At 36.4% G+C, this 23,103-nt stretch overlaps 1 protein-coding gene across 3 annotated transcripts in view; it reads right to left on the bottom strand.

Moving 5' to 3' along the window:
* Window positions 1–23,103, bottom strand: part of LOC128655893 (embryonic protein UVS.2-like) — a 116,339-nt gene that overhangs the window by 43,251 nt on the left and 49,985 nt on the right. For 2 of the 3 annotated variants that reach the window (XM_053709484.1, XM_053709483.1), the window contains exons 2-10: window positions 17,496–17,523; window positions 7,347–7,406; window positions 6,062–6,196; window positions 5,868–5,985; window positions 4,887–5,065; window positions 4,686–4,767; window positions 4,470–4,597; window positions 4,265–4,380; window positions 3,839–4,064 (exon numbers count right to left, since the gene is read on the bottom strand). In XM_053709484.1, coding sequence (XP_053565459.1) covers window positions 3,839–4,064; window positions 4,265–4,380; window positions 4,470–4,597; window positions 4,686–4,767; window positions 4,887–5,065; window positions 5,868–5,985; window positions 6,062–6,185 — 973 coding nt within the window. In that variant the 5' untranslated portion in view covers window positions 6,186–6,196; window positions 7,347–7,406; window positions 17,496–17,523. The remainder of the gene's footprint in view (window positions 1–3,838; window positions 4,065–4,264; window positions 4,381–4,469; window positions 4,598–4,685; window positions 4,768–4,886; window positions 5,066–5,867; window positions 5,986–6,061; window positions 6,197–7,346; window positions 7,407–17,495; window positions 17,524–23,103) is intronic. The other variant, XM_053709485.1, reaches the window with a different exon arrangement.

Raw genomic sequence — 23,103 nt, 5'->3', positions numbered from 1 at the left:
TTTAACAAAAAAGCTGACAAAAAGCCACACACCAAGTACGGGGCGATGAGCAGCAGACTGTTGTTAACTAACAGTCATCGATCTTGCTGTTCTTCAGCTTTTTCACAGCTTTATTTGTATACTGTTACTAAACACCCACACTATACTAAACTGCTTAACCCCTATTCCTCCGCTCCCGAAGCCCACCGCCACCTATATTATACTTATTAACCCCTAATCTGCCGCCCCCTACACCGCCGCCACCTACATAAAGTTATTAACCCATATCCTGCTGCTCCCGGAGCCCACCGCAACTAAATAAATGTATTAACCCCTAAACCGCCAGCCCCCCACATCGCCATAAACTAAATTAACCTATTAACCCCTAAACCTAACAACCCGCTAACTTTATATTAAATATTAACTCATCCCTATCTTATAATAAATGTAAACTTACCGTTAGAATTAAATTAAACTATATTTAACTATTAATTAATCTATTCTAACTATTATAATAAAATTACATTAAACTATATTAAATTAATGATTAATCCAACCTAACTTTTAAACTAAAATTACATTAAACTATATTAAAACAAAAATTAATCTAACCTAACTTTTATACTAAAATTACATAAAACTAGAAATTAAATTAAATATATTATATATTTAAACACCTAACCCTACTCAAATCAGCCAATAGGATTGAGCTGTCATCCTATTGGCTGATCCAATCAGCCAATAGGATTGAGCTCGCATTTTATTGGGTGATTGGATCAGCCAATAGGATGAAAGTTCAATCCTATTGGCTGATTTCAACAGCCAATAGGATTTTTTCAACCTTAATTCTGATTGGCTGATAGAATTCTAAGGGACGCCATATTGGATGACGTCATTTAAAGGAACCTTCATTCGTCGGTAGTCATCGTCAGAAGAGGATGCTCCGCGTTGGATGTCTTGAAGATGGAGCTGCTCCGCGCCGGATGGATGAAGATAGAAGATGCCGTCTGGGTGAAGACTTCTGCAGGCTTGGATGAAGACTTCGGCCGCTTCGGTGAGGACTTCTCCCCGCTTCTTGGAGGATGGATGTCGGATCTTCAAAACTGTAAGTAAATCTTCTGGGGTTAGTGTTAGGATTTAAGGGTTTATTGGGTGGGTTTTAATTTTAGATTAGGTCTTGGGCTGCAATAGAGCTAAATGCCCTTTTAAGGGCAATGCCCATTCAAATGCCCTTTTCAGGGCAATGGGGATCTTAGTTTTTTTTAGATTAACTTTTTATTTTGGGGGTTGGTTGTGTGGGTGCTGGGTTTTACTGTTGGGGGGTATTTGTATTTTTTTTTACAGGTAAAAGAGCTGATAAGGGTTTTTTTTTATTTATTTTTTTTGGGGGGGGGGCTTTTTTATTTTCATAGGGCCCTTAGATTAGGTGTAATTAGTTTAAAGCTTTGATAATTTATTTTTATTTTTTGTTACTTAGTGTTAATTTTTTTTTGTGTAACTTAGTGTTTGTTAGTTTTTTGTAACTTTGTAATTTTTTAGTGTAGATTTAAATTATTTGAGTAGGGTTAGGTGTTTAAATATATAATATATTTAATTTCATTTGTAGTTTTATGTAATTTTAGTATAACAGTTAGGGTAGATTAAATTAATTAGTTTAATATTACATCTGTAGTGCCGTAAGCATCGATCTGTGTCAGACTGAGACTGGTGGATTGTATGTTACATCACAAAATTCTACTTTTGCCGGTCTGTAGCCTTTGATAAATAAGGCGAATCAAGCTCTCCACAATTACGCTGCAGAATTCCAGCTTATTTGCGGTTGATGGCTTGATAAATAGGCCCCATAATCTGGCACACAATAAATTGCGAGGGCCACAAATATCATCTACATCAAATTAAAAAATAAAGAGAGAATATACTTTGAGTAAAAAAAAAATTCTGAGGATGTGAAACATATAATTTCTATTATATCAAAGTAAAAAAGAGAGTGTATTCTTTACATACTACTCCAAAAAATGTCCAAATCCGCACTCAAAGTTGAAAAGTTCTTTTAATGTGACATCAAAAGACACGAAATCTCCACACAATATAATACATACATAGAAAGATAATTTGAAGATGTACCATAACAAACACCATTGTTACCTAACTCGATGGGCTCCATATATTATAGGTCGCAGTAGAGAATTATGTCCGCTGGACCTCCCTTCAAGCAGACAGCATATGTTGTCTACATTTAACATTGCACAAGCATTGCACATCGAAACGCTACTACTTAACTATCGTTTCAGAATTCTCTTGTGCAATGATGATGAAACATCACAAGTGGCAATTACAGGCGGACAGGGTCCCTACATGCAAATCTGCCCACTTGCAGGATGGTAAATTTACCCATCCACAAGGGGAAATCTCAGACCTGTGAAGCAGAGTGTGGGGAAAACTGTTCGTTAGACATGTGCGTTTCGATTCGGAATGAATTGAAATTCGGACGAATTTCTTAAATTCGGAGATTCCGATCGATTCGGATTTCCGAATTACGATAGTACCAAATCTACCAAATAAATCAGAATTAGTTTGGATTTATTTGTTACATTCGGATGGCCATGGATTACACTAGTATTGTACAGTATATTAGGTTATATCACTCTGCTATGGGTTACACCTAATATACAGTACATAATACTAGTCTAATACACAGCACATCCCACCTAACACATACCGAAATTCTGAATTTCCGAACCGAACCGAATCCAGACGAATTTATTTGAATCCGAATGAATCCGAAACAAATCCGAAACGAATTCATTCAAATTTTCTGAATTCGAATCGATCCGAACCGAAATTCGAAAACATCTGAATCGATCAGAACCGAAACAAATTTTTCCGCCATGCACAAGTCTACTGTTCGTCACAACTCAAACCTGAGCAGCTACACAGACAGCTGCAAAGCAAGAAACATGTCCCCTCCCTCAATTGTTACTCACTTAAACAAGCAAACAAAGTCCATCCATACACAGATCATTGTAGTGGAACAAATTAAGAGCAAACAGTTAAAAAAAACTGCAGAATTTCTGGACTGGATTGGAGCATATTAGGACTTCTTGCTGAGTACAGCAGGGGGGTTCTGAACCTGCATTACTGTGTTAGGTAACACCATTGTTTTTTATGATACATCTGCAGATTATCTTTCTATTTATGCATTATATAGCATGGAGATTGTGTATTTGTTGAATTTGAGTGCGGTTTTGGCCATTCTTTGTAGTAGTTTGTCTGCTTTTTACATTGATATAAAAGAAAAATGTTTTATATCCTCAGACATCTTTTCTGACACACTGTAACATAATATTAGTAGATCACTTTGTACATCCAGGAATTCAATTCTACTTATAAACAATATATTGTGTTAGTAAAAACATAAGTTTAATTACAGGTGAACTTCCTATTGAACGAGATCAAAGAAACAAAAATAATCTCAACATATCCTGATTATTTTGGTCAAGCTGTTACAAACCAATAAGGTACCTCTACTGTCCTCTGTTTGTAAACATATTTGATCTGAGGGTCACAAATTAATTGGTGACAGTTTGGTAGTAAATAGTATTTTTCATAGTAAATGTAATGCTGATTCAACTGGACTTTGTGTGAATAGTTAGCTAAAATAAAATGCAAGTATACATGCAAAACATCCATAATTAATTACATTTTATCCAAGTTTGTGAGTATGGATTTGGTTTACACTCATTTTAACAATACAAAGCTGATATTGACTTGAATAGGCAGCTTTCAATATTATTTCTTAACCTTCATTTGTCTTATTAAACATTCTAGAAATGTTATTAAAAGTGTCAAACAGACCCACCTGTAGTGTAAGTGGCTTTAAAGCCTTTTCGTGTAAGTGATCCATCAGTAACAAACTCCAGCAGCATTGTGTTTGCAGAGGCAATCAAAGGGGGCCGCTTCCTAGACCCACATGAATTCTTAAGTAGTACAGGAGATGTTTTACTGGCTCCATCATATATTTTAATGTAGTCAGACATACAGTTTGGGGAGGGATGAACATCAAATGCAACCATAGTAAGCATGACCTATCAACAGAAGGACAGATATCATATGTTTCTGCTTTACCATTAAGGAAATACATTATATTTGCTTGAATTTATGCTCATGTTTAAACAGAAAGTTTTTATCTAGTGCTTATTGAAAGTTAATTCTATAAACAACATAATCTAAATTTAGTCTGCAGCTAAAACATATTGAAAATAATTATTATAGATAGCACAGTCACCTGATCAGATGGAGTGCGGATAAGCCACAAACATTTGGTGTTGTTTGGATACGCTGATGGATAATTCACTGAAGTCAGAGATCCATTGAAAGATGTTAGCAAAGTGCTGCAGATGGCTAAAAAGAGAAAAACTTCATTTTATTTTTGTACTATGGGTTATTTTAGCCAAGTATCACACAGACTGAATCTATAGAAAATAACTTACCACAGTCATACAGACGCTTAATTTTGGAAAGGTCCAGGTTAGTAAGTCCATTTGTTTGACCAAGCGAAACAGTGGGGTCAGGTTTTGGAACAATAGTAGCCTTCCCTGGTGTGTCGCTATATGCGTAACTGTAACAAAGGACCAAAACACAATAAACAAAATATCTTAATACATTTAACAGGTGACACAGTGATAATTCTGTTTTGTCTAAATTACCTTGGAAAATGCATTATAGATGAATAATCATATTCTAGGATAAGATTGTTAGAATCCATTTTCACAAAGTTGACTACATCACCTACACGGAAGAAGCAGCCATAAGAATTGCTTCAAAACATTCCTTAATATCAAATAGCTATAAAAAGTGTATAAAAGTCTTAACCAGAACAGGTTAGCACCTAAGCGCAACCACCTTACCTTCTGATATATATTTAGTCATGATGGTGACATAGTCATCTCTGTCACTTCTGCTGTGCTCATGGACAAATCCCAAAGCGTGGTTCAACTCATGCTGGATTAAACCTTTACCAAGACAACCATTTTTATCCAGAGATAATTCCTGAGCTCCTCCCACCATTCCAATATAGGACCAGTATCTGATGGTGACACATTTATATAGGTTAGTAAATATGCATTAAATATTGTTTTTTGTTAGACAGCTACCTCTTATTAATAGTAAGTGCTTAAAGGGACATTCTATTCCAGTATTTTTTATTGTTTAAAAAGATAGACAATCCCTTTATTACTCATTCCACAGTTTTGCATAACCAACATTGTTATGTTAATATAATATTTACCTCTTTGATAACCTTGTAACTAAATCTCTGCAGATTGCCCCTTATTTCTTTTTACAGACTTGCATTTTAGCCAGTCAGTGCCCTCTCATAAGTAACTTCACGGGACAGATCACAATCTTATCTATATGGCACACATGAACTAACACAGTAAAAAAACTGCCAATTGCATTCAGATAAGAGGCGGCCTTCAAGGGTTTAGAAATTAGCACATGAGCATACCTAGGTTTAGTTTTCAACCTAGAATACCAAGAAAACAAAGAAAGCAAATTTGATGATAAAAGTGAATTGGTAAGTTGTTTAAAATTGCATGCCCTATCGGAATCATGTAAGTTTAAACATCAGTTTTTTTTAGAAATATCATAATGATTTAAACTAGTAACTTCACTAAGCTTTCCTGAAGTATTTTAAAATGTATTTGTGATTGACGGTACATAAAGCTATAAACAGTAAAGCTCATTGATTCATTAAACAGTTTATTAATACTGAAAAAAAAGATTATAAATGTTTTATGGATTTTTGTCAGGACAGAGAGCCATGTTTGGTAACAAGTATCTTGATTATGTATAATAAAAGTACACATACAGCGCACACATAGACTTACCCTTTGGAACACTGAATATCAATGTAGTTATTTTCAACTGTCCGCGGCACAAAGCGCACACATGTCAGGGTGTTATATTCTTCTATGGCTTTGTTAATTATTGAAATGTCAGAAGCATCTAAGCACAACAAGAAATTAGTAATGACATATTGTGTAACATATAACCAGTAGCAATGACCTGTAAGACAACTCACCATAGTCACAAGATATTGTGTATGGCACATATACAATTTGACTTTTAGAAATTGGCCAAAGGCACTTTTTACAACTGATGGTGGTTTGGCCTCCTTTAACTGCTATATCTTCTTGTAATAGCATCTTTTTGTTTCCTGAAAACAGAGTCAAATGAAAATATGTTGATGAATTCATGTTGTATAAACTAAAATCCTAAATTCCTTCATAAAAGGATAATTCTAACTCATAGTTATTAATGCATATTGAATGAATGTATTAATTAAAGGGTCACTAAAGTCAAAACTAAACTCTCATGATTCAGACAGAGCCTGCTGTTTTAAGATACTTTTACTTACATTATCACATTACACATAACCTTTTTATATGCCCACTTTATGAGAAGGTGGAAGAGTTCACAGTGTATACATATAGGAGTCTGTGATTTGCTATTGCATTGTATCTTTATTGTACACTTTTTGATTAAGTACTGTATTTAATAATTATTTAACTTAAAGGAACAGTCTACACAAAAATAGTTATTGTTTAAAAAGATAGATAACGCCTTTACTACCCATTCCCCAGCTATGCACACCCAACATTGATATATTAATATACTTTATAACATCTAAACCTCTAAATTTCTGCCTGTTTCTAAGCCACTATAGACAGCCTCTTATCACATGCTTTTGTATTTGCTTTTCACAACAGGAGACTGCTAGTTCATGTGAGCCATATAGATACCATTGTGTTCATGCACGAGGAGTTATTTAAGATTTAGCACAACACAATACTAAATGCAAGTCAATAGATAATAAATAAAAAGTCATGTAATCAGGGTGCTGTCAGAAGAGGCTTAGATACAAGGTAATCACATAGGTAAAAAGTATATTCAAATAACTGTGATTATTATGCAAAACTGGGGGATGGATAATAAAAGGGATAATCTATCTTTTAAAAAACAATAAAAAATATATTGTAGACTGTCCCTTTAAAGGGACATGAAACCCAATTTTTTTCTTTCATGATTCAGATAGAACATGTCATTTTAAATAACTATTACTATTATCTAATTTGTTTCATTCTCTTTGTATATTTTGTAGGCTCATAAGCTGCTGATTGAAGGCAGCACGCATATGCATCTTTTCATTGGCTTTCCGCTAACTCCCAGAAGTGTTTTGCTGTTCCTTCAAGTAATTGAAGCAAATTAGATAATAGAAGTAAATTAGAAATCTGTTTTATTTGAATCTTTAAAGATTTTTTTGGGGATTGCATGTCCTTTTAACAAAACTAATGCTCTCAATCTACCTTTATTTTGTTGTATAATTGTGCTGTAGATGCTGTCTGGTAAATTGGTTTCTGCTGCTTCTGAAATATAAAAGAACAAATGAGACATGAAACCTTTTTTTTAGGTGTAGGAATATAATATTATAACATAGGTCATGTTATAAGAGCATTGTACTATTGCTTGTAATATTTGTGATACTTGAGAGGTACTATTTGTTTTGACTCTAAGAACTGGATAATGGAATTGAATGATGTGCACGTGTGTATTCATTAGTTTAATCTACTAAAGTCATAGCTGCTAAAAATAGAAAAGAATTTCAAGGGACACTTTGCAGCAGAGCCACGCCCATGTTTGGTTTCCATAGCCCCACCCACTTCAATCTACCCCAAAACAAGTATAATTTAGCCATACTGATTGGTTATAGGGATAGGGACGTCAAAATTAAACTTTAATGATTCAGATTGCATGTTATTTTTTTTAATTAATTTATTTTAATCAAATTTACTTTGTTGTCTTGGGTACCTTTGTTTAAAAGAATATGGCCAGATTACAAGTGGAGCTCTATATATCACTTTCATGAAAGCAATATTAGCGCTCTACTGTGTAATACCAGTGCACGCTAATGTGCGCTAGTATTACAAGTTTTCAGCAATGCGAAACACAACCTCGCATTCGCATTGCTGGGAATCATTGCGTTCATGAGAGCACGCTTCCATAGACGCTTATGGGATCCATCAGAGACGTCAGCAGAACATTGCGCAGCAAAGGGGGTAAGTTAACAGCGTTAAAAGCGATGGCAGCAATATTAAATATTTATGTATATGCTTATATATATATATATATATGTGTGTGTGTTAATATTATATATATATATATATAAAATTATATATACCAGCACCGCTAGTATAATTACACTAAAGGTCTAATACACAGAAATATAACCATGTTCTCCATAAAGAGATACACCTTCTATGTAGTGCACGGTAAGGGTTAATATGTTTGAATAATTAAATAAAGAAATAGAACCCTTTTAGTTCCAGCAACAGACCATATATTTTCTATATATAAACCACATGACCAAAGTAGTGTATTTAAAGAGACCCTAACACAGTATTATATGCCACATAATTTTTATATATATAAATATTCTCAAACAACAAAATAATATCCCCCCAAGACCAGGATTCAATTTAGTTCATATATTAAACAACCCGAGTTGTGATGACGACTCTTTTGGATTCATTAGTAACATTCCCGGTAAATTAATGTCCCATGATTATTCTGAGATACATGAATGATTTATTTTGTAATTCAAACACAAGGAAACGTTAATGCAAGTATCCCACTATGCCAGTAGATCACTCAGGTAATAACCTTTGATGTGTCAGTTCGTAACCAACTTGCAGGCAAATATTTGTATCACTTCAGTATTATACATGTGAATAACAGTTCGCCTTTATGTTAACTTGTTTCAGCATAACTTCAGTGCTTCATTATTCGTTATTACCTTTAGCGTGAATGGCCATAGGGTGGTAATTTGTTACCTGCTCGTTGCTCCTTCACAGAATATTGGGTTTAGGCATACCGGACCAAATTTCGAGTCACCGGATAGTTCCGCTTCTCCAAAACAAAGGCTCTTTAGGTGCTCTGCACGCCTTCGTTAAAGCAATAGGAGATACAGAATTCCTGGCGTGGGGAGATTTCTCAGCGGTGCTCAGCTGATAGCACCGCTGTGTTCAAACAAGCAGCTACGCGCGTTTCACCCGTGCTTCCTACGGACTTCTTCCCGCTGTATGTGATTGGAGCTTAACCTCCATTCATTTAAACAGAATGCTCCGCCTTATTTTTGTATATTACAAACATTTTACAAAGCCCCTGGTGAAATATGTTACTAAATACTAACACATTGTTGTCTAGGATAAACAATATTATTAATATTGTTTATCCTAGGCAACAATGTGTTAGTATTTAGTAACATATTTCACCAGGGGGCTTTGTAAAATGTTTGTAATATACAAAAATAATTTTTTTGTATGGGCCGCTAGAGACTGCCACCCAGTGGCAAATAAGCTTAATGCTCATCTCTTTGCGGCCCATACCTTCCACCGGAAGCTGGTCTCTAGAAGCCTCGGGGACCCTTCCCGCCCCTCAGCCAATCAGACAGGAGCATGTCTGACTCTGGGACTGACTGTCGGGCGGGAATGCGAGGCTCAGACTGAGAGCTGTCACATGCATGCCGGTTCAATTGTGAGAGACTCAGCCAGTTCGTCAGGTCTAGTGAGAGCTCAGAGCTAGTGCAAAGTGACTGAGTGCGTGCATCTGCATCCATTCCGCAACTCTCCTCCGGTCGTGACTGAGTCGTCTGAGTGAGACTCAGAGAGGCAGGCTAGCTCTAGCCAGTAGCCAGTCAGTGTGTCACTGTCAGAAGTAAAGTCAGTGGCTTCTTCAAAGGAGCTTGTGGGGTGTCATGACCCTCAGTGGTGTCTTCTCTACTGGTGTTCATAATCAGGTCAGTGACCAAAAAGTTTATTTTTTTTTGTGCAACACTGAACACTCACACTGTGCATGAAAATTTGAAGCAGCCAACCTTAATTAACCTAACTGCTGCTGGTTGTGCAATTGTGCAGGTTTACACACTATTGTAGTGTGTGTGAACCTGCACATTTGCACATAGTGACGATCACTGCATTAAAAAATGCAATCAGTATTTATTAACACTGACTGCATTTTAGCAAATGCTACTCAGTAGTGTGTAGGAATGTACAGCCTGCACAGAATCTTTTTATACTGGTGCTGCTGCTGCAATTAATTGGGTGGAGCTTGGATGAGGTAACGCTGGCGTTTGCTGTAACTGATATATTACTGTCAGTGCTTTAGAGATCTGAAGCTGTCCACACTCCACAGTAGCTAGCTGGTCTGTTCTTTGTAGTCTCCCCTCCTCCCTGCTCTCATTTCCTCCATTCCCTCTCGTCTCAGGGCTGTGGGGTATTTCTCTTCCTGCTGGTATATATCTCTGCTGTGTATAGAGCATGTTTCCTAAAGGGAAACATGCGTTTTAAAACTTAAAACTGACATGAGGTGTAGTTTGTATCTCATCCCTCAAGAGATGTCAGGGGTCATCAGAAAATAAATCACATGGGAAAAGGGTTGCTGAGGGTAGGGGGTTGGGGATTCCTATTTGAAAATAGATATTAACTCCTTTATCAGACTTTACTGATTCAGCAGCTGTTTGTATTATAGTGATCCCTTTAAAACATAACTCCAATGCTTATGTCTAAAAATATGAGGTTGCCTGCATGTGTATGTTTTCCCACAGTACTTGTGTTTTTTTATATAAAGTGACATATTGAGATGTATGGGAGGGGAGAGAATGAGTGTGAGTGTGTGTGAGAGTGAGAGTGTGTGTATCTGTATGAGTGTGTGTGCATCTGTATGAGAGTGAAAGTGGGTGTGCATCTGTATGAGAGTGAGAGTGTGTGTGCATCTTTATGAGAGTGAGAGTGTGTGTGCATCTTTATGAGAGTGAGAGTGCATCTGTATGAGAGTGTGAGTGTGTGTGCATCTGTGTGTGTCTGTATGAGTGTGTGTGCGTCTGTATGAGAGTGTATGAGAGTGAGAGTGTTTGTGCATCTGTGTGTGTCTGTATGAGTGTGTGTGCATCTGTATGAGTGTGTGTGTGCATCTGTATGAGAGTGAGAGTGTGTGTGCATCTGTATGAGAGTGAGTGTGTGTGCATCTGTATGAGTGCATGTGTGCATCTGTATGAGAGTGAGAGTGTGTGTGCATCTGTATGAGTGTGTATGCATCTGTATGAGAGTGAGAGTGCATCGGTATGAGAGTGTGTGTGTGTGTCTGTACGAGTGTGTGTGCGTCTGTATGAGAGTGAGTGTGTGTATCTGTATGAGTGTGTGTGCATCTGTATGAGAGTGAGAGTGCATCTGTATGAGAGTGAGAGTGTCTGTGCATCTGTATGAGAGTGAGAGTGCATCTGTATGAGAGTGAGAGTGCATCTGTATGAAAGTGAGAGTGTGTGTTTGTGTCTGTATGAGTGTGTGTGCGTCTGTATGAGAGTGAGTGTGTGTATCTGTATGAGAGTGAGTGTGTGTATCTGTATGAGTGTGTGCATCTGTATGAGAGTGAGAGTGTATGTGTGCATCTGTACGAGAGTGGGAGTGTGTGTGCATCTGTATGAGAGTGAGAGTGTTACTACTGTTATCTCATTTACTTTTTTCTTTTAGTATACTTTGAAAAGCATAACTCGGTAAGCTAAGGAGCATCAGTGCACTACTGGGAGCCACTGGTGATTGGTGGTTGCACAGATATGCCTATTGTTATTGGCTCATATATTATGTTGTTAGCACCCAGTTGTGCATTGCTGCATATCCTACAGGAAAGGATAACAAGAGAATAAAGCAAATTTATTCATAGCAATAAATTGGACCTGCAAATTTTTGTGTAAATTTAAGCTGCCTCTGTCGGGTTCATATATGCATTTCTTGGGCGTATCATACCCAGTAGCCTCACTAGCCTCTGACCACACCGCACGTCACTGCTCTCGAATTGACTTTAATTATCCCATCTAGATTGAAAGTTTCCACGGGAATAGGGAATTCAATTCCCCTTGTAATTGTCTGTAAAATGTTGTCTTTTATTGTATTGTTTCTCTGTTGTACTTTTATCTTTGTACCCATGGGCAGCGCTGCGGAATCTGTTGGCGCTTTATAAATAAATAATAAAAATAATAATAATTATCTGTTTAATCTCCTTACAGAGGTTAAACACATGGTTATGTGCAAGCAATAGTCTAATAATAACATTTCTCTAACATTTTTGCATTGTCAAAGCCCTTTAATGCAAGTTAAATAGTCTAGGCAGTCTAGTCAAAACTAATAGGGCATGCAATATTAAGCAGCTTTTCAGTTTACTTTTATCTTTTATTTTATTTAACAATTTGCTTTGTTCTCTTAGTATTCTTTGTTGAAAGCTAAACCATGATAGGCTCATATGCAAATGTCTAAGCCCTTGAAGGCCGCCTCTTATCTCAGTGCATGTTGAACGTTTTTCAGTTAGACAGCACTAGTTCATGTGTGCCATATAGATAGCATTGTGCTCACTCCCGTGGAGTTATGAGTCAGCACTGGGTGGCTAAAATGCAAGTCTGACAAAAGAACTGAAATTACGGGGCAGTTTTAGATACATGGTAATCCCAGAGGTAAAAGAATATTAATATGACTGTGTTGGTTATGCAGAACTGGGGGATGGCTAATAAAGGGATTATCTATCTTTTTAAACAATAAAAATTCTGGAGTAGACTGTCCCTTTAAGCTCCGCATCACCTCCTCAAGCACATAGGACATATGAAGAATAACTTTACAGCAAGTACCAACATAAGCTAAAAAAGGGTTACATTATTAACCCTTATGTATCCGTAAAGCAGGACACCATAACAAACCTGCATTTTATAAATATTTCACACAGCATTAAATTAGACAGTGATATTAACTCAATATGTTTAACCTGCTGACTATTGTGTTGGGGCTGCTGGAATGCAAAACAATATATGTAGAAATGTTAAGGATTTGATTTTTTATGTTTTACTTTTGCTTAAACACTATTGCATTTTATAAGGTAGTTATTTTTGATTGTTGCTGCTGCAGTGATTGTGGGAAGTAGGTTAACAGAACCAGATATGCCCCAATAAATCTAGATGTTTTGTTTGTTGTGTGAATTCCAGTCCCACCACATGAAGAGCCTGATGTCTTAAAGGGACACTGAGCCCATTTTTTTTCTTTCATGATTCAGATAGAGCATGCAATTTTAAGTAACTTTCTAACTTACTCCTATTATCAAATTTTCTGAATCACGGAAAACCTCAGTATATAAATAAAAGCAATTCAAACTGTTTCAGATTGTGTAACACTATTGAGTTGCCTGGCTTCCTCTCCCCTTGCCTCCTACCCTCCCTGGTATTGTATATAACATCTCATCGCATACCCTAACCTGAACCCTGACTACACAGTTCTAAACTTTAGTGTAACAGAAGACCACAGATTAGGAAGACTACAGAAAAACGTACCTACAGTAACTAAGTGAATATAGACAATAGAGTAAAATCATAAGCCACAGTGCCCTCTGTGGTGGGAGTATTGTACTGCACAAAATGTTCTTAAACTAAATACAGACTAAATTGAACAAAGGATAGGCTTAAAGGGACATAAAACCCACATTTTTTCTTTCACAATTCAGATAGAACATACAATTCTAAAAAAGTTTCCAATTTACTTCTATTATCAAATTTGCTTTGTTATCCATTGTTGAAAAGCAGAAAGATAAATGTAGGCGTGTGCACGTGTCTGCAGTACTATATGACAGCAGTTTTGTAACAATGTTATACATTAGCAAGAGCACTAGATGGCAGCACTGTTTCCTGTCTTGCCGTGCTCCAGACTTGTGCATGCTACCAGTCTAGATATCACTTTAATAACATGAGAATGATGCTTATATGATAATAGAAGTAAATTGGAAACTTTTTTTTAATTGTATTCTCTATCTGAGCCATGAATTAAAAAAAATGTGTTTCATGTCCCTTTAAAAGGCAGAGACAGGAAGCCAAAAACAGGACTGTTCTGGGGGGGCGGAGCCAACTCTCAAGGGAACCAGACGTCCATGCATGGAGCTCTCGGCTCTAATATGATTAAAATCTTGCTTATCTACCCTTGGAACCCAATTCTTTCATACAACTGGAGTATCCCTTGTCCTCTACTAATCCTACGAGTCCCTATAAGCTATTAAGTGGCTATTGCCGGATAACAGAAGTTATATAATACCATGGCCGGGATAGAGGCCCTGAACTTTTGGGTGAAAGATGTGGCGCAGCTCCTATCTGAGCACTTCAACAGAATGGAAGCAACACTCTCCAGATACTGCAGCCCAGCTAACGCTCCTGAGCAGGTTGCCTTAAGCCTAACTAACCCCATCACAATTTTTGATCAGAGTAACGACGGTGATAAACTGATCCATGGGACCATGTTCCACCCGCTTGACCCAACCAAACATGGCGACTCGCTTAACCACCATCCTCACATAACCTCTCATCAGACCTGGCAGCCCGACCTAGCTGAGTATAACCTAAGCGATCAGGACGGGGGTGGTGCTGTGGAGCCACGGCGCTTACTACCTGCCTACAGCATTTCTATGGAAGGTCGAGATGTGAGCACATCACGGGAGGACATCTGTAATAGTATGTTCACTATGCATATCTGGCAACAAAGCAGAACACACCAGGAAGACGAGCACTCCCTAGGCATACTCGCGGACCAGTTTGTCACTGAAGTTGCGGTAATACCGCAAGATACAAAGCCAGCTCTGCAAAGTCTTGTGCAAAGGAGGAGAGCAGTGACCCGACAGGACTTATTCTTCTATCCTTCTCCTGAGCCGTTCTCTGCTTGTGACTTACCGGTCAAGGATACTGCCCACCGCAGGAGCGGGAGTGTCAATCTATTATGCTGGTCTGTGCGACCCTCTCTCCCCCTGATGCGCCAAAAAGAAGGTGTCGGTAAAGAAAATGGAGACTCCAATCTACCTGATACTTGAGACAAATCTCGGGTATAACTCTGGACACTTAGTATGGGTGCTATTTTCCTTTATTTCTCAATAGTGTGCCCGGTTAAGCAAGGCCTTTTGGACTGGCTGATATTAGCTAATTTTTTCTGTTTGACACGTCTGTTTTTCAAAAGTCCATATTTGTTTTATGTTGAGACTGTAATAACATAACTTTTTATTACTTAGCTCTGGTAACTTTATATCTCACTTTGGTTTAATAAGTGTTTGATGCCTAACTGCTTTCACATTATATGCCCAATTTTGACATAACAGCAGGAGCCGTTGCCCTCAGGTATTTCTACACCTAGGTTCACAGGTTGTTGAGCTCTTGTATTTATTTACATGTATGTGCACTTATCATAGACCTGTGTTTATGGATATATATTTCTAAGAGGGTAAGAAGTGTATAGGATTATTTTATCGCCAGTTATCATACAAATACATTTCTACTTGTTGTGATCTCCTGGGCATTGTGGCACCACATGAAAGCTTAAGTTATGTCTTGCACGTTAGGTCTATATAAAAGTTTTGTGTGCTGCACATGTTATGTTACAATCTCTGCTTATAGAGTTATGTTTGTTTTTAATATGACATCTATATACAATATGTGTTTTCTCAGTGCATCCCTCCTGTTGTTACTGTACTGAAGTGTTCAGAGATGCTATATGTTCTATTAGATAGGTCCTGCTGTTGTATGTACTTCTTAATCTGGCAGAATTGTGAATGGGGACATATAGAATACTTATAATGTCTACACACTACATTAGTGCAGCTGTATAGTGGGTTTATTTCTTTCAATACAGTACAGACGTAGCCAGCGGCCGAGGCTGCGTCCTAACATTTGGTATGCTCCACCTTGCAGTTGTTTTGTAAGGCCCAATTGTTATGTTTTGCTGTTTTCACTTTAATGCTACAGCTTCATTGCTGCTACCTAGGTCACATAGATTGGGTAATTTAATTCTGCCTCAACTTCAATTTTAGATTCCATGTTGCTCTGGGGACAATTTTGTATAGCTATATGTATTGCACTTTAAGCTGGTCCCATCCTAACTACTATAGCCTATTTGTGCCCTAGCATACAATCTATGTAAATATCCCAATTTTTCTGTACCAGAGCATGATCTACTCCAAATATATCACCTTTACATGATTCCCACAATTACAACCAGACCCCGTGCCCTACTAAGTCTATTACCTTTGGCCCATTTGTTTAACACTCCAACTTACATATAGCCCTTGCCTAAATGATATCAACAATTCAGTAAAAAGGCCTAGAATACATATACACAGCTTCCTTTACACAGTTTTTAGAGCAGGCAGGTCCTGCATCATTGTTATTCCCTTTTATGTAATATGGCGCTTTACTTAAATATTTGGTCTAACATACTCAATTTACCACCTCCCCCCCCCCCCCTTAATATATCTCCTATTTCAGGAGAGTGAATTATGTGGTTTCTCTATCCAATACCACACCTTATTTTTCCTTGTTATAAATATGTCTTGCACTATAAACTTATATTGGCACTACTATTCCTCCAAAGCTGGACAAGTTTGTTTAGTATTATTTCCCTTTCTTACAAATAATGTTTTCCTAAGCAATTCTTATATACTTATTGAGCTTACAATGAGGCTTACCTTGCTGTTATACATCTCTAAATAGCTCTTATACCATTACTTAACTTATGTTTGATATTTACCTGGTTATTTACAATATATCCCAATTATAGCTTTAAAAAAAACATAAAACAGAGGTTAAGGAGAACTAAATACGCGGCTTTTCTTGCCTATGCCGCAACCCTTATCATAACTTTCAATAGTTTATTTGTTATGTATGATATAAAGCATTATAAAAACGAGGTTCATCATTTCATAGAAACTTTTGTATTATAGCTTTTAGTTGACATTATTCACCTTATCTAGATTACTAATTCTTAAGCTACTCCCTTAAGTTATCAGGTTTTAATACTAAGAACGTCACTGCAACCCTAACTACCCTTTTCTTTATAGAAACGTTATCATTATTGCATGAGCTGACACTATTTACCCTATCTAGTTTAGTAATTCGCATAGCTCAGCTAACCACAGTTTTAAAAAGTTAAAAAGAGAGGTTCTTCATTTGGGGTCCATGAGTGGCCCTGTCGCATCAGTGTATACCCACCTTATATTATGTTTATAACATCTTTGTGGTCCAAAAGTGGCCGCATTAGATTATAGCGGGTGCGCTGTTTGAATAGCGCTTAATGTTTGTACTTAATGTGTAATTTGACACTTAATTGTATTGTGTACTTATGCGATTTCTATTGGCGACCTACTCTGTAACAATTTATTTTCTTTTTTTTTTTTTTAACATGTATTGACAATTACTAATTGCTTGTTTGTTTGACAAAGAACCTCAATAAAAATTATTTAAAAAAAAAAAAAAAAACAGGACTGTTCTGAGAAAAACAGGACAGTTGGCAACTATGCTAAAGTACCCAAGAGTAAATAAATATTATTTCATTCAAAGCTGATGATAAAAAAAGAAACCTTCATTTTACAGAAGAACTGAAATATTTGAGCAAACTCACCATTTTGTTTAATGCCAGGAAATAAACCCTAAAAAGATAAAGAAGTTTCATCATTCCTTTGTATGAAATTATTTCTAGTTATTAAAATATCTTTACATAATAATTTAAAAAACATAGTAAATTAATTCTTAGTAATATATATATATACAGGGCTTAAAATTTCCAGTAGTCCAATAGTCCCAGACGACTTAGGAATTTAAAGGGACACTGAACCCAAATTTTTTCTTTCGTGATTCAGATAGAGCATGCAATTTTAAACAACTTTCTAATTTACTCCTATTTTCAAATTTTCTTCGTTCTCTTACTATCTTTTTTTTTTTTACAAAAGACATCTAAGCTTTTTTTGGTTCAGACTCTGGACAACACTTTTTTATTGGTGGATGAATGTATCCACCAATCAGCAAGGACAACCCAGGTTGTTCACAAAAAATGGGCCGGCATCTAAACTTACATTCTTGCATTTCAAATAAAGATACCAAGAGAATGAAGAAAATTTGATAATAGGAGTAAATTAGAAAGTTGCTTAAAATGTCATGCTCTATCCGAATCACAAAAGAAAAAATTTGGGTTCAGTGTCCCTTTAACTTTTTCCTATTATTAACATTAAATGGACCGGTACCTTTTTCCCTCTGGGCTAATAGCTTTTAACCCCTGATTAGTAAACAATAGTTATATTTCCCACCCATTAATATATATATATTGCTTTTATGTCTTACCTGTAAAGGAGAATGTAGAGCAGGACCAAAGAAGAATGCCAAAATTGTTACCATTTTGATGTCCATGATCAAGCTGTAAAATTAAAGTCTGTTCTTTTTGCTCAATAAGCAAAAACAGAACAACTGCACATTGACTTGATTGTTTTGGATGCTGAAAAACAGCACCTTATATACAAAAAAATACGCCCAAATGCAAACAAAGAGGAGTATTTTACCAGCCACTGAAAATTCTCCCTATATTCTAATCAGTTAAAACTCAGATTAGAAAATACCCCAAGGCTTGTTGATAGGTTAATGACACAATTATATGTTTATCTGTGGCAATTAGCTTTTAAGTCGCTCATGTTTACATGGAATACTAATGCAAAATGCTATAATGCAGACCTGAAATTGCCCAAAAATATTATTCATAATTGTTTGAATAAATTATAATTTCATTTGGAATTGGCACTGTGTTTTTTTTCTATTGAAAAATGCAAATTGAAATGAGTAATCAAACTTATTGTGCTATTAAAGGGACAGTCAACACAAAAAATGTTATTTAAAAAAAAAAAAAAAAAAAAGATAATGCCTTTATTACCCATTCACCAGCTTTGCACAAGCAACATTGTTATATTAATATACTTTATAACATTTAAACCTCTAAATTTCTGCCTGTTTCAAAGCCACTAAAGACAGTCTCTTATCACATGCTTTTTAATTAGCTTTTCACGACAGGGAAGTACTAGTTCATGTGAGTCATAAAGATAACATTGCATTCAAGCCTGTGGGCTGTGCACAACACAGCACTAATTGGCTAAAATGCAAGTCAATAGATAATAAATAAATAGCCCTGTGATCAAGGGGATGTCAGACGATGCTCAGATAAAAGGTAATCACAGAGGTAAAAAGTATATTTATATATAACCGTGTTTTCTGTGCAAAACTGGGGAATGGGTAATAAAGAAATTATCTATCTTTTTAAACAATAACAACATTTGAGTTGACTGTCTCTTTAATGCAAAATAATTAAATGGCAATTTTTCCTGCTGTTTAACTATACCACAGAGGAGTCTCATCCAGTCAGTAAATATATATGTATCGCTAAAGACAGGGTAAACCATATTTGAAGCAGGTAGCTATACTGGTGGTAACAAATAATACTCCGGGGATGAGTATATCCACTCAAGTACTAAATAATATATATAAAAAGACAGCAACGTATATAAATACATATGCATAGTGTCCATATAAAATTATGATTATACAGAAATTATCCACAACAAGAGCAAGTCATGCAATAGTCAAAAGCTTATGTAGAAGTCGCACACTATCCTATATAGCTAATACACACTAGTAGGCTGAGGTTTTCTTAGAAAGAAGTATGGGAATATGATGGAAACCTAATTGTGCACACAAATAGCAGTATTAAACCTCATTTTCAATATGTTAAACTGTAGTGCAACCCCTGTGTACAGGGACAGAAGACAAATATGTTGAAGTCCATAAATATCATTATCAAAATTCTATTTACTGAGCAAGTGGGTGCAGAGATAATACATATTGATAATAGACTTAGCCAGGACACAATATACAGGGAGTGCAGAATTATTAGGCAAATGAGTATTTTGACCACATCATCCTCTTTATGCATGTTGTCTTACTCCAAGCTGTATAGGCTCGAAAGCCTACTACCAATTAAGCATATTAGGTGATGTGCATCTCTGTAATGAGAAGGGGTGTGGTCTAATGACATCAACACCCTATATCAGGTGTGCATAATTATTAGGCAACTTCCTTTCCTTTGGCAAAATGGGTCAAAAGAAGGACTTGACAGGCTCAGAAAAGTAAAAAATAGTGAGATATCTTGCAGAGGGATGCAGCACTCTTAAAATTGCAAAGCTTCTGAAGCGTGATCATCGAACAATCAAGCGTTTCATTCAAAATAGTCAACAGGGTCGCAAGAAGCGGTTGGAAAAACCAAGGCGCAAAATAACTGCCCATGAACTGAGAAAAGTCAAGCGTGCAGCTGCCAAGATGCCACTTGCCACCAGTTTGGCCATATTTCAGAGCTGCAACATCACTGGAGTGCCCAAAAGCACAAGGTGTGCAATACTTAGAGACATGGCCAAGGTAAGAAAGGCTGAAAGACGACCACCACTGAACAAGACACACAAGCTGAAACGTCAAGACTGGGCCAAGAAATATCTCAAGACTGATTTTTCTAAGGTTTTATGGACTGATGAAATGAGAGTGAGTCTTGATGGGCCAGATGGATGGGCCCGTGGCTGGATTGGAAAGGGCAGAGAGCTCCAGTCCGACTCAGACGCCAGCAAGGTGGAGGTGGAGTACTGGTTTGGGCTAGTATCATCAAAGATGAGCTTGTGGGGCCTTTTCGGGTTGAGGATGGAGTCAAGCTCAACTCCCAGTCCTACTGCCAGTTTCTGGAAGACACCTTCTTCAAGCAGTGGTACAGGAAGAAGTCTGCATCCTTCATGAAAAACATGATTTTCATGCAGGACAATGCTCCATCACACGCGTCCAAGTACTCCACAGCGTGGCTGGCAAGAAAGGGTATAAAAGAAGAAAATCTAATGACATGGCCTCCTTGTTCACCTGATCTGAACCCCATTGAGAACCTGTGGTCCATCATCAAATGTGAGATTTACAAGGAGGGAAAACAGTACACCTCTCTGAACAGTGTCTGGGAGGCTGTGGTTGCTGCTGCACGCAATGTTGATGGTGAACAGATCAAAACACTGACAGAATCCATGGATGGCAGGCTTTTGAGTGTCCTTGCAAAGAAAGGTAGCTATATTGGTCACTGATTTGTTTTTGTTTTGTTTTTGAATGTCAGAAATGTATATTTGTGAATGTTGAGATGTTATATTGCTTTTACTGGTAAAAATAAATAATTGAAATGGGTATATATTTGTTTTTTGTTAAGTTGCCTAATAATTATGCACAGTAATAGTCACCTACACAAACAGATATTCCCCTAAAATAGCTATAACTAAAAACAAACTAAAAACTACTTCCAAAACTATTCAGCTTTGATATTAATGAGTTTTTTGGGTTCGTTGAGAACATGGTTGTTGTTCAATAATAAAATTAATCCTCAAAAATACAACTTGCCTAATAATTCTGCACTCCCTGTAGAGACTGAATTATATCACTTATTGGCAGAAAAAACAATGGATTTTCCATTCTAAATCCGATCAAATATATTCAAGAATATATTTATTGCTGATTTCTTCTAAATTGCTATATAAGGGGAAAGTTCAAAGAGCTATCCATTAAAGGGCCACTGTAAGTAAATATTTTCTATGCCTGTTACTAACTAACTACCCCAAATACGCTTTTTATCAATAGCATTTCATTAACATATCTCTACCGTATATCAGAAATCTTGTCTGCAAATTTAATTGTTTTCCAAACCCACTCTGCGGGTATCCTTTGCTCTGTACCAATCCGTTTACAATACCTAGGTTTCAAAATGGCGCTTTAAACACAATTTAATTGGTTTAAGTATTTTGAACATGCAGTGCTGAAAATAGTGGGCAGGATAACGTGACATCATCGGCAAATAAAATATATAACTTTTAGAACGTTATGAAACTTCGTTTTGGAGAAAATATAGGTCAGTAGGTTTTAATTAATGTTTATTAACTTTAATATGTTAGTTGTTTGGCTTAAAAATTATAACGGAAAGTAATCCTTTAACTATTTCTGATTATGCTCCCATTTTATAAGAGTCTGATCCAAGCTTAAAGTATCCATGTAATATGTTTCATTTCCCAAGATAAACGAAAATATGCAGTTTAAACTGCTCTTTCAAGAAAAATAGAAGAAATATTAAAGGTTTAATAAGGGATCAATAGAAAAAAAATAGAATTATATTGGGAGGCATTTAAAGCAATAAGCAGAGGGGGCTTATTTGCTTCCTCAATTTGGATGGGGAAAAATGAAAACAATGTGAAACAGTTTTAACAAATAAAATAATTAACGCTTATAATAAATATATCAGTAGCCCTTCAAAGTGAATTGGGATACTGTATATAAATACAAGTTAAATTAGAACAAGATACTTTCTTAATGCACAAAAAGCGGCACAGGAAGATCTTAACTGTAAAATAGATATGACTCTAAAGCAGGAAAATCCCTGGCCAGCTTAACCCCTTAATGACCACAATGTACCCTGTATGTCACTGGTCGTTAAGGGTTTTTTCAGGACATAATAGCACAAGTCTAGCAAGAACACGCTATTAATTCCCTCCCTCCAGCAGGCTTTGTTGAATAGTGCAGTCTCAGCGCTGGTGGCAAGACCGCGCTATAAAACAATTAAGTCCCAAAAAAAGGCCAGCGACATACCCAGGGTACGTCGCTGGTCCTTAAGGGGTTAATTAAATCGCACAAAAGAAAGAACTATACAGACCAAATAGTAGAATGGGGTAAATATATTAATAACTCAGAACAAATATTAGCTGGATTTACATATTATTATAGAAATATATATGCAAGTAGATAATAAAACAAGATTTTTGGTTTAAAATACCGCTGCCTAAATTGAATCAGCCACAAATTGATCAGTTAAATCTTCCAAAAGCTCAATAAAAAAATCAAAGCCGCTTGACCAAATGGCTTACAGTTGTAATGGTATAAGATTTTACTAGAAGATACTTTTTAATTATCGTGAAGATGTCTGATAATTTCTCTGCCTCTTTGATTCTAAAACCTGAGAAAAATCCACAAGATCTGGATTTGTATAGACCACTGTCATTGCTAAATTCTTACTATAAGATTTTAACAGGTATCATTGCTAAAAGGTTTCAAAAAATTATTCCCAGTCTAATTCATAAAGATCAAGTCAGGTTTATTAATGGTAGGACTTCTTTGAGAATTTTTTTCTGAAT

This window comes from Bombina bombina, chromosome 4 (genome assembly GCF_027579735.1).
Source record: "Bombina bombina isolate aBomBom1 chromosome 4, aBomBom1.pri, whole genome shotgun sequence".
NCBI classification, from domain to species: Eukaryota; Metazoa; Chordata; class Amphibia; order Anura; family Bombinatoridae; genus Bombina; species Bombina bombina.
Note: the sequence above shows the minus strand (reverse complement) of the source record. Positions and strands in the feature narration are given on the sequence as shown.